Below are 12,046 nucleotides of genomic sequence, written 5' to 3'. Positions count from 1 at the left end.
TTACAAACAGTCCCCTGGTGAGCCTGAGGCCAGAGTGTTTCTGGCAAATTCCTCTCTCCTCTTTGATACTACCTAGTAAACAACAGATACCAACAAGAGGTGACTTCAACCAGTGCAGAAAACAAACAGTGTAAATAAACACCAAGCAAGAATTTCAGCTCAGGAGGAGATGTCTTTAATATCTGTCACTTTCAGTTAAATAAACTCATACCCTGGCTGCTGCTGGGAGTTGTAGTTGTATATCTGGAGCTTGAAGAAGGCTGATTAAAAGTTGGTTGAATAATGTGCATCCTTCCATTGCCAGAAGTAGCCCCCTCTGGGAGATGGTATAGAATAGGAATCACAGCCAGTATTATTTTTTGTTGCAGAAAATGACATGGATTTAGACTACAATCACAAGTACTTTTCCACTGAAATGTGTTAGATTTCAAAATATCCATGCATAGATTTCAGATATTCATTTTTCTAATACAGGTTGAGTTTCCCTTATCCAAAATACTTGAGACCAAAAGTGTTTTTGGATTTCTGAATTCTTTGGATTTTGTTTTTTTTAATAAATTTTTATTATTAAAATTAGACAGACAGACAAACATATTACACAAAACATCTAACAAAACATTTAACTATATAAACAACATAAAAGCTTATCATACATTCCATATATCAAAAATAAATGTGGAACAAACTTAAAAGAACCTTCCTGCTTGCCGTCAGATACTTGCTATCTATGGTCTCTGGATCCTGGATTGTCTTTCTTAATTTTCCTTCTTGCACTATTATCACTCTTCTATATTTTTCTTCTTCACCAATTTATTACTTTCCTTGAAATTGGTGCAAGGTTTCCACTCCCGAAGGTTTTGCCTTTCCACTATAAATTTTAAATATCAAAGTTTAGTTGAATTCTTTGGATTTTGGATGCATGTACATAATGAGATATCTTGGAAATGGGACCCAAGTCTAACCTCAGAATTCAGTTATGTTTCCTATAGACCTAATTCATATATTCTGAAGATAGCTTTATACAATAATTTTAAATCAGAAAGGAAAGGTGTCACTATTTCAGCCACCAAAGTTTTGGTTTTTGGAGCATTTTGGATTTCAGGATTGTGGATAAAGAAGACTCAACTTGTGACACTTTCTGGGAGGGAGTATTTTTATTACATGTCCCTGTTATATCACATGCACACATTAGGAACTAACCACCAGTTGCGGTTTCCCAGTACATGTTGACACAATAAAACTGATACATGTGTATTGATTCATTTGGAATATCTACAGATGTCCTTCTAAAACCATGTTAGGAAAAGGTGACAAGTAAAAAAGCTTTGAGATAATTACAGTAAGAAAGAATGAGTAGGAGGTTTATTTATTTAATATTATTTGAAGGAGCACAAATATGAAGATGCAGGTCCAAAACTGTGCAGGTTTTCCTGTGTGTTATATTAAGTCTCATTATATGCTAAGATGGCACAGTAAGATGTAAATATAGAATAAACATTTTGATCATAATAACTTTGGCAAAGACAAAAATATATTCACGTACTTTGCTATGTAGACAGAAAGGGTTTTCTTATACACCATGAAAGAAGAGCTCTATGACTTAGCATTCTGAATAGCTGCCCTTTTATTCTAACATATAATAGGAAAGTTTTGTACAATTCTGTACAATGTTGTACAGTACAAATATGTACAATGCAAGAGCCATTAAGGTTGATTGGGAACTATTATGCTTGCAACCAGCATGGATATATTTCCTTAGCAATTGCACTTAAAAGCCTAAGAACTTATTCAAGTAAGTCCACTGCATAGGAAAATATTGGCAGTCATATTATTAGTAGTTATATTTTCTTAAGAGTATCTGACACATTGGACCACAGCTCTTGAATGGCTATACATTCAGAGATGGCAGCCAAACCCACTCTTCATTTTAGTTATTACCTAGTCTTTAAGTTATTGAAGGTCAAGAAACAGAATTTGTAATATTATTCTAGTTAAAGTCTGTACTATCAAATTACAGATTTCCACCAGTATTAGAATTTGTTTCTGCTGTCAGTCCTGTATTCATTTTATACTAACTCATAAATATCTAACTGTGGCCGGTTACAGACCGGCACTTTAGTGCGTGACGAGCACGCACTAGGGTTACAAAAGGGCGGTGCTTCTGCACCGCCGTAACCCTAGTGCGTGCTCGTCACGCACTAAACGGCGGCGGCCCTTCCATACAGCCAGCGCCGTGAGGACGTCACGGCCGCGCCGCCTCTAGACGGGGCGGCGCGGACGTGACGTCCTTGCTCCGCGCCAGGGTGCTTAGTGCGCCCTGAACATGGAGCAGGAAGGAGCTCCGTTTCGGAGCTCCTTCCTGGTTTAGTCCGCTGGGCGCAGCCTTCAGACAGCTGCGCCCAGCGGACTAAAAGAGAAAGGAGCCAAGCGGCCCCTTTCTCTTCTCCCCGCCGCCGCAGGGTGTCCTTGGGGCTTGAAGCCCCAGGGACACCCCTTTTCAGGCTGCGGGGAAGTGGCGTTTTGCTGCTTCCCCGCAGCCTGAAAAGCAGCGGATCGGGGCCTCAGCGGCTGCCGCTCTGCACACTGAGGCCCCGATACACCGGGGAAAGGGCGGGTGCAGACCACCCCAAATGGGCGGTCTATAACCCGCCTGTGAAACTGTTCACCCTCTTGGTTCATTTGTTTCAAAGCCCCTGCCTTTATGAGTGTTTCATACTGGCAAAATTCTGTCAGGCTGTGTGGCTGTCCAAAGTTTAAAGGGAACAATCCTTCTCAAATTTAACATTATACACTCTGAATATGCATTGTTTTTCAAGCTGTCTGATATGATTAATTGGGATTTATTTTCCCCAATGTGCCATGGATCAGTGCCATATTTGTGCCTTATTATTATCATATGTATATAGTTATTTAGAAACTCCCCACAGACAACAACAGATGATTCACAGACCAGCACTGTTCTGTGGGCCAATATTTTGAGTAGTGCTTTGTCTTCAAGCCATATGACATGAGTTTTTAAATTTGGGCTACAGTCCCAAAGAAGGGGGTAAGTGAACACAACTGAATTTTCTCCCCAGCAAACATAGCAGTGCTGATAACTGAAAGTCTTAAATAGCTAACAAGTCTGTCCATTTGAACCGTTCTTTTCCTCAGTCAATAGTGATGTGAAGAGAGCGGGATTCTGGCATCTTTCGTAAATGTTGTTGTTTAAAAAATTGTAGGTGTCAGAAGAGGACAGCAGGATCAGATTGGGACTGCTGCACAAGTTGTGAAATGTAATTTTCCCAATCAAAACAATTCCTGTTGAAAATGTTGGTGAGGGGAAAGCCAACTACTAGTGGAGTCTGGGGACAAGTCTACCCAGATGCAGCCAAGACAACATCATAACAGAGTTCAAAAACAAAAACATCCAGGTATTGGTATTTCAATGCAAATTGCTGGTTATGACTTATAAAGCCCTACATGGCTTAGGTCCAGATTATTTGAGAGACTGTATTTCCACATACAAACCTGCTAGAGCTCTAAGATCTTCCGGGGAAGGCTTCTCTCTCAGTCCCTCCACCATCACAGGCTCGCCTGGTGAGGACATGAGAGAGAGCCTTCTCGGTGGTTGTTCCTGCCCTCTAGAATGCTCTTCCATGAGAAGCAAGGCTGCCCCCTTCCTTGCTTGCCTTTCATCAGCAAGAAAAAACGGCTTTATTCAGGTAGACTTTTAATGTGTAATCACAGGATGTGTTTTATATGGGATGACTAATGTGATTTTATTGCAGTTTTATATTGTTTTTAGGTGATGTTTTAATTGTTTTATTGCAATATGTTTTTAGAATGTTTATTTGTGAACTGCCTTGGGGTCCCTTCATGGAGAAAGGCGGGGTAGAAATTAAAGAAAGAAAGAAAGCAATTAATAAATTTTTAAAATCTCACTGCAGCAGAAAATGGTTTTTAGTGTCAAAAAATGGCAAAATGAGTCCAACAAATGTATATTTATTTGTTTGCTTGTTTAAAAAAGAAATTAATTCCACCCTTCTCTAAATAGAAATCAGAATCCTTAGAAACATAACTGATAATAAAAGTACGATGAAAACTAAAAAGTAATAATAAAACTCTATGGACTACACCTGCCAAAATGCACTAACCAGCAAGCTGTAATGTTTAGTGTTGGAGTCTCCCTAGGCAGAATATTCAGCAGAAACTGAATTCCACCCTCACCTCCCTGAAATACAATAGTTGCATAGCAATTAGCCAGATACCACCAGGATCACCCATGAGGATTTTCTGCCACATGGTCCATCAGAGCTTTAACACACAAACATCATTTTGGCTCAACAGGAGATTTTAGATCAAATTTTGGCAATTCTACCTGTAGGAGGAAGAGGGAGAGGCTCGTCCTAAAATCAGCTAGAGGGGTGGAGGGTGGAGGGGTCTCTATTGAATACTATCTAGACCATAACATAAATGTCCGTGTTTTGTATTTCAGGAGTTACAGTTTGAAAGACTTACAAGAGAACTTGAGGCCGAACGCCAGATTGTGGCCAGCCAGCTGGAGAAATGTAAACTTGGATCTGACACTGGAAGCATGAACAGCATTAGGTACTGAACTAGAGTTACTTTTTTGTTTCTCTTTAACTGATTGGTATTAGACTGTATTGTTCATCCTTCTGTGGCATATTGCAAACCAGAAGATTTTCTTTTAGCAGAGACACTTATTTTTAAGTTACCATGGCATTATCTTATATCTATTACCTGATCACAAATTTTGGACAAACCTGATAGAAAAATAACCACTGTAAGAACTGTGGTGGTGATAAAACAGTGTGACCTACAAATCTGCTAGTTCTAGCTTCTTTTTCTCAAGGACTAGGTGAAGAAAATAGCATAAAGAATACATGCATTTCTATGGAATATGGAATTTGAAAAAGTGCTCCAGGTCATTTATTGTCACACAAACATAATTATGTGGAATTCATACCATGGGATAACCTTTCCATTATTCTTCCAGTTGGATCATTATAGTTGTGAAATTATCTATCATCCTTAAAATATATGTGGTTTTTACTATTATAGTCTGAATTTTTTTCCTGGTATCTGTGCCAAAGTATTTTTAAGGCAAGTAACATGATACTATAAACAGAGTTTTAAGGCTGATACTGGATTTCATTTTTTAAAGGTGCATTCAGTGTAGTTAGGACATGGATGCTAAATTTAGGTTCATTTCTTGGTTTGCTTGGCTGAAGGCTTGATCAGGCTTATAAAGCAAATTTGTAGTAGAAAATAATTCTTGTAAGAGATGAATGCCTGCGCTAAATGATGCTGTAAACATTTCAAATTCTGTAGTTTTTACAAGACATTGACAGAGAAAGAATCCAGTCTTTGGTTCATGCACAGTAGGTGAGGCAATTGATTGAGCCTACTTAAAAATTATTCAGGAAGCTATTTAAATTTCTAACTTCATAATGATTAAAAGCTATATTAGAAATTAAGGAAACCTAGGCCTTAAGCAGATGGGCAAAAAGCACTGGCTTCAGGATGCATTGGTGGCAGGGTGTGCAGACATTGCATGCCACAAAGGCAACTGGAAGCTGTGCAGAGAGTGCACCAGGCCTACGCCAACCTGGAAAAGCTGGCATAAAAAGCAGCAGTTAAACCCTGCTCCTGGCCGGGTTCAGGACTGGGGGGCACTTTTTGTCTGGGCGCTACAGTCCCATGCCAATTGGGGGCCAACTGGGGCTGGAGTGGCCAGAGGCGGCTCTACGTTGCCGGTCTGGTCCCCCCCAAAAAGTAAGTGTGTGTGTGTGTGTGTGTGTGTGTGTGTGTGTAAATTTAAATAGTTCTGCTGGTGTAGGAATTGCTTTAAAAGGCTTGTTTTGGGGTTCCTAAATACTACCAACCTGCTCTTTAAATACGTACAGTATATTGATTCCTGGTGATCAACTCTTGTTTTATACGGATGTGTATTTCTCCCAAACAGTAGCAAAAATTGTTTTGATTGAAGTAGTATACAGAAGTACATTATGGTTCAGTTTTCACTGTTTCAGTTTGCACTGATCCTCTCACTAGAAATGCTTTCAGATAGTGCTATGAAACTTAAAATATATAGTTTTTTGTCGTTTTTTTGGGCTATGTGGCCATGTTGTAGAAGATTTTCTGTGAAGATGCCAGCCACAGATGCTGGTGAAACGTCAGGAAGAAAATTGTCTAGAACATTGCCACATAGCCCGAAAAACCCACAAAAAACCATGGATGCCGGCCATGAAAGCCTTTAACTTCACATTAAAATGTATGTCCGTGTGTGGGGGAAACATTCTTTCTAAAGATCTTATTGAAAAGGGTGCTATTCAGCTTCAAAATACTTGTCTAATAATACATAATTTAACACTCACTATTACTTGTGTGTCCCTTCTTTCATTTAGTCAGTGCCCAACTATCTTACTTCTTATGTCATTATTTACTCTATAGGTGATGGGGTGCTCCAAATCAAGATCAGGGAATGCCTCTGGCTGGTTTGGACAGAAAATTAAAGGACTGTTTAGTGTTACATGTACTTACAGTACCTTAGGCTGTCCTCTGGTATGGCTGCATAAAGGAGAATAGAGGCTTTTGCTCCAATTTTCTTTTAGTTTATCATGATCAAAATCACTAAAATTGTTTCATCTTTGCTGTCATTCAGAGAAAAACAAATCGGTTTTATAAGCCATGATTTTAAATTGGCCATTACTTGAGATTGGTTCAATAAATGTCAGTTAAAACTAGCCACCATTTTTCTAGGTTCTGGGGTAATGATAAACTAACATTACAGTCAGCTCTCTGTATCCATGGATTCTGCATCCATGGATTCAACCATCCATGGCTTGGATTTTTTAAAAAATATATATATTAAAAAGCAACCCTTGATTTTGGCATTTTATATAGGGGACACCATTATTTAATGTGTATAATGAGACTTGAGTATCCACGACCATTGTATATAATGGAACTTGGCCATCCACTGATTTTGTTATCATGTGACACCTTGATATCTGCTGGGTTTCATTCCATGATTTTGTTATCCATGGAATATCATGGAACCATGATAGCTGTTGCAAATGTGAAAAAATGCACATTTGCAGTTTTCTTAGTTTAAAAAAAAAATCAGAAAACCATCAGAAGGATGGGAGAGGGTAGAATGATGTTTTCTATATGTATTCTATATGTTACTGGTTTTTATCACAGTCAGCTATAATGGAAGCAGGTGAACGTGAGAAGGATCCATGATCTTACTTTTGTTCTCTGTTCTCGTTTTATACAAACAATCTTATTCTAGAAGAGCATGCAGACCAAGAGGAGCTAATATATCAGATAACCCCATTGTATTATAATGCCTTTTTTAAAAGTCACAGCCTATGTTTTGATAATGAGAAGTCAAGGCAGTTTTAACAGTGGATGTGGCCCATTATTTAAAATTTCTGCAGTACATAACAGGGGAGTTTTGATACCTTAATATATGTTTGGTAAAGTTCATTCCAATACAAACAAGAGTGGAATGAAAGTGAATATCCTGAATGTGGATCTCTCTGTGTTTCATATTCTACTTTTATAATGCTGTAGCATATTTCACAGCAGTTAATCATCCCCACTCATATTAATTATATAGTATCAACCTGATTTCAACTGCTTTCTTTTCTTGTGGAGTTATAAATGGATCACATGAGAGCTACGTCAAGTGTTTCCTTTAGAACTGATGTCTTCGCCTTGTGTGTGTGTGTTTAATTTTGGAAAGTACTCATCTTTTCTTGCCTTTTTGACTTGGGAAATGAACAGTCAGACTAAATCTGGCACTTGAAAAGAGATGGACTTGGTATCATAATAAGACTTATCCATTTGTATGCTGCTATAGCCATGCTTATGAGGAAAATCAGTTACCATGGGATTTGGTGTTGGAGACCCTTTATGAATCAGAACAAAGGCATAATAAAGCTATTATGAAGAGCTTCACTGAATGGTTTTAAAAGAGGCTTGGGGTGATTTGTAGACAGGCAGGGCTTGGAAACTGTGAAGTTGATTATTTTATCATGAAAATGAAAAATCTGTTACAGCGCTTTTAAATAAAATGCTGACATAATTACAGAAATAGAAGAAATTACGATTAGGAACAAAAAGGCTTAAGAATGTTGTCTCATGTCCAAAACACACTGCAAAAATAATCCAGTTTGAGACTGCTTTAACTGCCTTGGCTCAGTGCTAAGAAATCCTGGGAATTGTAGCTTATTGTGGCATCAGAGCTCTCTGACAGAGAAGGCTAAATGTCTCACAAAACTATTATTCCCAGAATTCCCTAGCAGTGAGCCAGGAATGTTAAAGTGGTCTCAAACTGGATTATTTCTGCTGCATGTTGTGAACCTTAGATGCACAAAACTGTGTTAATTAGACAACTCTAGAATCTTTTTTTTTCCTTTTGCATAAAGGGAAAACTTAACATCTTTGTATTGGATTTGTATCCCAAATATTTAATATATGCATAAATAAATATAATATATTTATGCATATATTATATGCAGAAACCAAGGCAACCCATGACCTGTGGGAGGTTTTGGTGCTGCAACTGTGAATATAAACAGTATGGGAAAAAATGTCAACCACCATGAAGTTTTTCAATCTTTCTCCAGAACAAACAGACCAGTACCTCCCCCACCCCACATTTTGGTATTTATTGATGGATGGATGAATATATCAAACATTATTTTGGGGGTGGGGGTGGGGGCGGGTCCTATGCAAAACCCCTGTTCGTTTGTTGTATGTATCTGTGTCTTTGTGTAAATGAAATATTTGCCCCAAAAGATACTCAAGAACTTGTCCCTCAGCAAGTAGGAAACTTGAAATGTTTCAAAATTGCTTTCAAGAATGAAGTATGTGAAGATTTACATCCTTAACTGCAACTCCTATCCACACCAGTCAACATAGCTAATAGTGAAGTAGTATCAGTCCAACAACATTTGGAGGGGCACAAGTTGCTGATACCTTCTTTTAAATTTACCTCTCCCATTAAGGGAACACAAGAAGTTAAATGTTTTGTTGCTTCTGTCTACTCAGGACAAACATATAGGTTCCCAAATAATGAAAACTGTCAGAGCCAAAATTGTGGTGCTTCTGGATGATGCACAATTGCTCACATGAGTGTTCACTTAGGAACAGTTTTCTGAGAAGGGCAAAAGGCTTTGGAAAGGGTTAGTTAGCAGTGTTAATAAGTCCCTTCCACCTACACGGAATCATCCCTTTTGAACTGGCAGGTACTGTTTGACCAGAATGTACTAAGGTACTTTTTGTTCATTTTTTAAAATCCCTTTGAAAGCATGTCATGAATAAATGGCATAAATTACAGAATAAAATCTGTAATAAATTCAAGACTATGGCACTTTACAGACTACCCAAAAAGGGCGGTCTGCCGGCGCCTCCATTCCGCCATCGGGAAGCCTCAGCCTCCAGACGGCGAGTCTTCCCAGCGGCCAAAAAAGAAGCCCACCGAAATGACGCCACAAGGCGCCAATGGCACACTCACAGTGTCATTTCCACGGTGTGATGTGTAGAATGGGCATGCCATTTTGTATGTGCTCGGCGCGTAGTAGGGTTGGGGGCATCTGGAAAGGACACACCTTTCTAACCCTAGTACGTGCCGAGCATGTACTTTCCGCCCGTGCGGAACGGGCCTATAAGACCCATTTTAGCCCTGTCATGTTGATCCAGGTTGCTATCATTTTGAAAAACTCCATATTTGTAGAAAGATTACAATAGTGAAGGCAGTGATAAAGCAGCTTTGTGGTGCATTCTGAGATCATTACATGCACGCAAAAAAATATTGTAGACAAAGCAATGGAGACTTTGCTTTGAATTTATGGTGATGTAGCAATTGTAAATATTTCACAATGCAGTTTCCCCATTGTTTAGCTGATAATTATAAAACTTATAAAAAGGTCTTTCAGGAGAAAATTGAAGGCCTGCATAATTCATTGATTTAGTATCTTGGTTAAATGTAGACTTTCTTTTTCTTTTATAAACACAGTCAAGGTGTTTTGCTTTCTAAAAATAATTTTGCAAAGTTTTCATCTTGAAGCCTTCATTGTCAGTAACCTTTTACACTGAATGTCAGACTTGAGCATACCTGGGAATTAATGCATGGGAAAAACTGGTTCAGGGTTTGTATTCTGTTCTGGATTTTACTACAGAGATTGAACTTCCCTGATGATTACACTGAATTTCAAATGAATATGTGACGAAGCAAAAGGGTGGCAATACATGACCAAAAGTTCCTTGAGGTGATTGATATCTTCGCTTAACTCACATGAAAATAATCCATGCTACTTATATTATTATTTACAATCTTCCCTCCCCCCCCAAAAAAAAAAAAATAAACCTAATGTCTCAACAGAATTCTGCACTCCTGGACAGGGAAGACTATCGCATTAGCTTCACTGCTGACACAGACACAGGATATAACTTTCTTAAGGCAGATCTTATTGATTCATCCGTCGCTGGGCAGTATGCAGCCTGTATGCAACCTGGGCTTATCCAGGCTTGTCCATCCCATTCTTGAAAAGCTGCGTGAGAAGCCTAGGTTGCATATGGGCTGCATACTGCCTGGCGATGGATGACTAAGAATGTTATATCCCATGTCTATCCCAGCAGAAAAGCTAATGTGATAATATCCAGGGACAGTTTTGCCCACCCCAGCCTGTTGGTGGGAAGGACAGCATGGAGCAGGTCCATAGCCACATTGTTCCTAGCAGGCTCTCTTGCCTGCTTTGCTTTATTTAGGGAGAAGCATGAAGGAAATCTCTGCCCATCAGCTGCTCCTCACCCTCCCTCCTTATAGCATAAGCTGTGGTTAGTCTAAGTAATAAGTTTTTTTAAAAAATACCTCAATTGGCCTTGGAAACAAGTTTTTCACCTACTCCATTCTATTTTGGGATTTCTCCCTCAGGTTTGTGTTATGTTACAACTGGCAGAATGAATGTTGGTGCTTACAGTGGGCTCTTCATATCTGCTGAGGTTTGGTTCCAGGAACACCTGTGGTTACCAAAATTTGCAGATGCTCAAGTCCCATTAAATACCATGGTGTAGTAAAATGCTGTCCCTTATATAAAATAGCAAAATCAAAGTTTGCTTTTTGGAATTATTTTTTGGGGGGTGGGGTGAGAAGGAGAATATTTTCAGGCTGTGAGTGGTTGAATCCATGGATGCAGATTCTATGGATACAGAGGGCCAACTGTATTTATTTAACAAGTATAGTATAGATACTTTCAGAGACACCTGAATGTAATGTAACTTCAATCTTATATACAGTATACTGTTGAAATCCAGAGAAAAGTGTGAAGTGGGAGGTTCCTGGTTGCAGTTTTCTAGTGTGCTAACCAGCACTGCTTCAGGGAATACCTTGGGACTTTACTTCCCTTTAAAAGAGACAGGCAGTACCTAGCTGAGTAGCATATTCTAGAGAAGAAACCACTGAAAAGAAATGTGAAATGACAAAGTGAAATAGATGACCATGCACACAGAAGAAACAGGATGAAAGGAAAGAAATGAGAAGGCATAGGGGGGAAAAAGGAATGAGAGTAGGTAGTCCATTTGGGAAAAGTCTAGCCAAATACCAGTACCTGAGAACATCTCGTGTAGGAGGCATGTTCTTATGCATAAAACCACCATCATTTTTCCCTCTGTTTCTTCTTCTTCTTCATAATAATAATAATAATAATTATTATTATTATTATTATTATTATTATTTATATGCCGCCTAATCGCTAGGAATACGGGCGGCTTACAACAGAGGGGATAATACAAAGTAAAGCAATAACAATAAACATGAAATAAAAAACAGATGTAACATAGCAGCATATTAAACAATAACAATAAAATAAGATAACAATTAACCATAGCAGTAAATAACAAAAACAAAAATATATAGCAAATCAACAGCAGCAAATTACATAGCAAAATACATAGCAATTAACAAAGCAAAACAAGTGAAAAGAAAAACTAACAATAAACATTCCTTGCAATTAAATAATTAAAACAAACT

The 12,046-nt window shown here is 38.5% G+C and overlaps 1 protein-coding gene across 9 annotated transcripts in view; it reads left to right on the top strand.

Annotated features, from left to right (window-relative positions):
• The window catches only part of CTNND2 (catenin delta 2), a 662,387-nt gene that overhangs the window by 213,371 nt on the left and 436,970 nt on the right, over positions 1 to 12,046 (top strand). For all 9 annotated transcript variants that reach the window (XM_089516458.1, XM_089516456.1, XM_089516452.1 and 6 more), the window contains one exon: positions 4,478 to 4,590. In XM_089516458.1, coding sequence (XP_089372584.1) covers positions 4,478 to 4,590 — 113 coding nt within the window. The remainder of the gene's footprint in view (positions 1 to 4,477; positions 4,591 to 12,046) is intronic.

Source organism: Sceloporus occidentalis, unplaced genomic scaffold (assembly GCF_023333645.1).
Source record: "Sceloporus occidentalis isolate IW3139 unplaced genomic scaffold, rSceOcc1.0.p SCAF_3, whole genome shotgun sequence".
Taxonomy (NCBI): domain Eukaryota; kingdom Metazoa; phylum Chordata; class Lepidosauria; order Squamata; family Phrynosomatidae; genus Sceloporus; species Sceloporus occidentalis.
The sequence above is the reverse complement of the archived record's forward strand: the minus strand, read 5'-3'. Positions and strand labels throughout refer to the sequence as shown.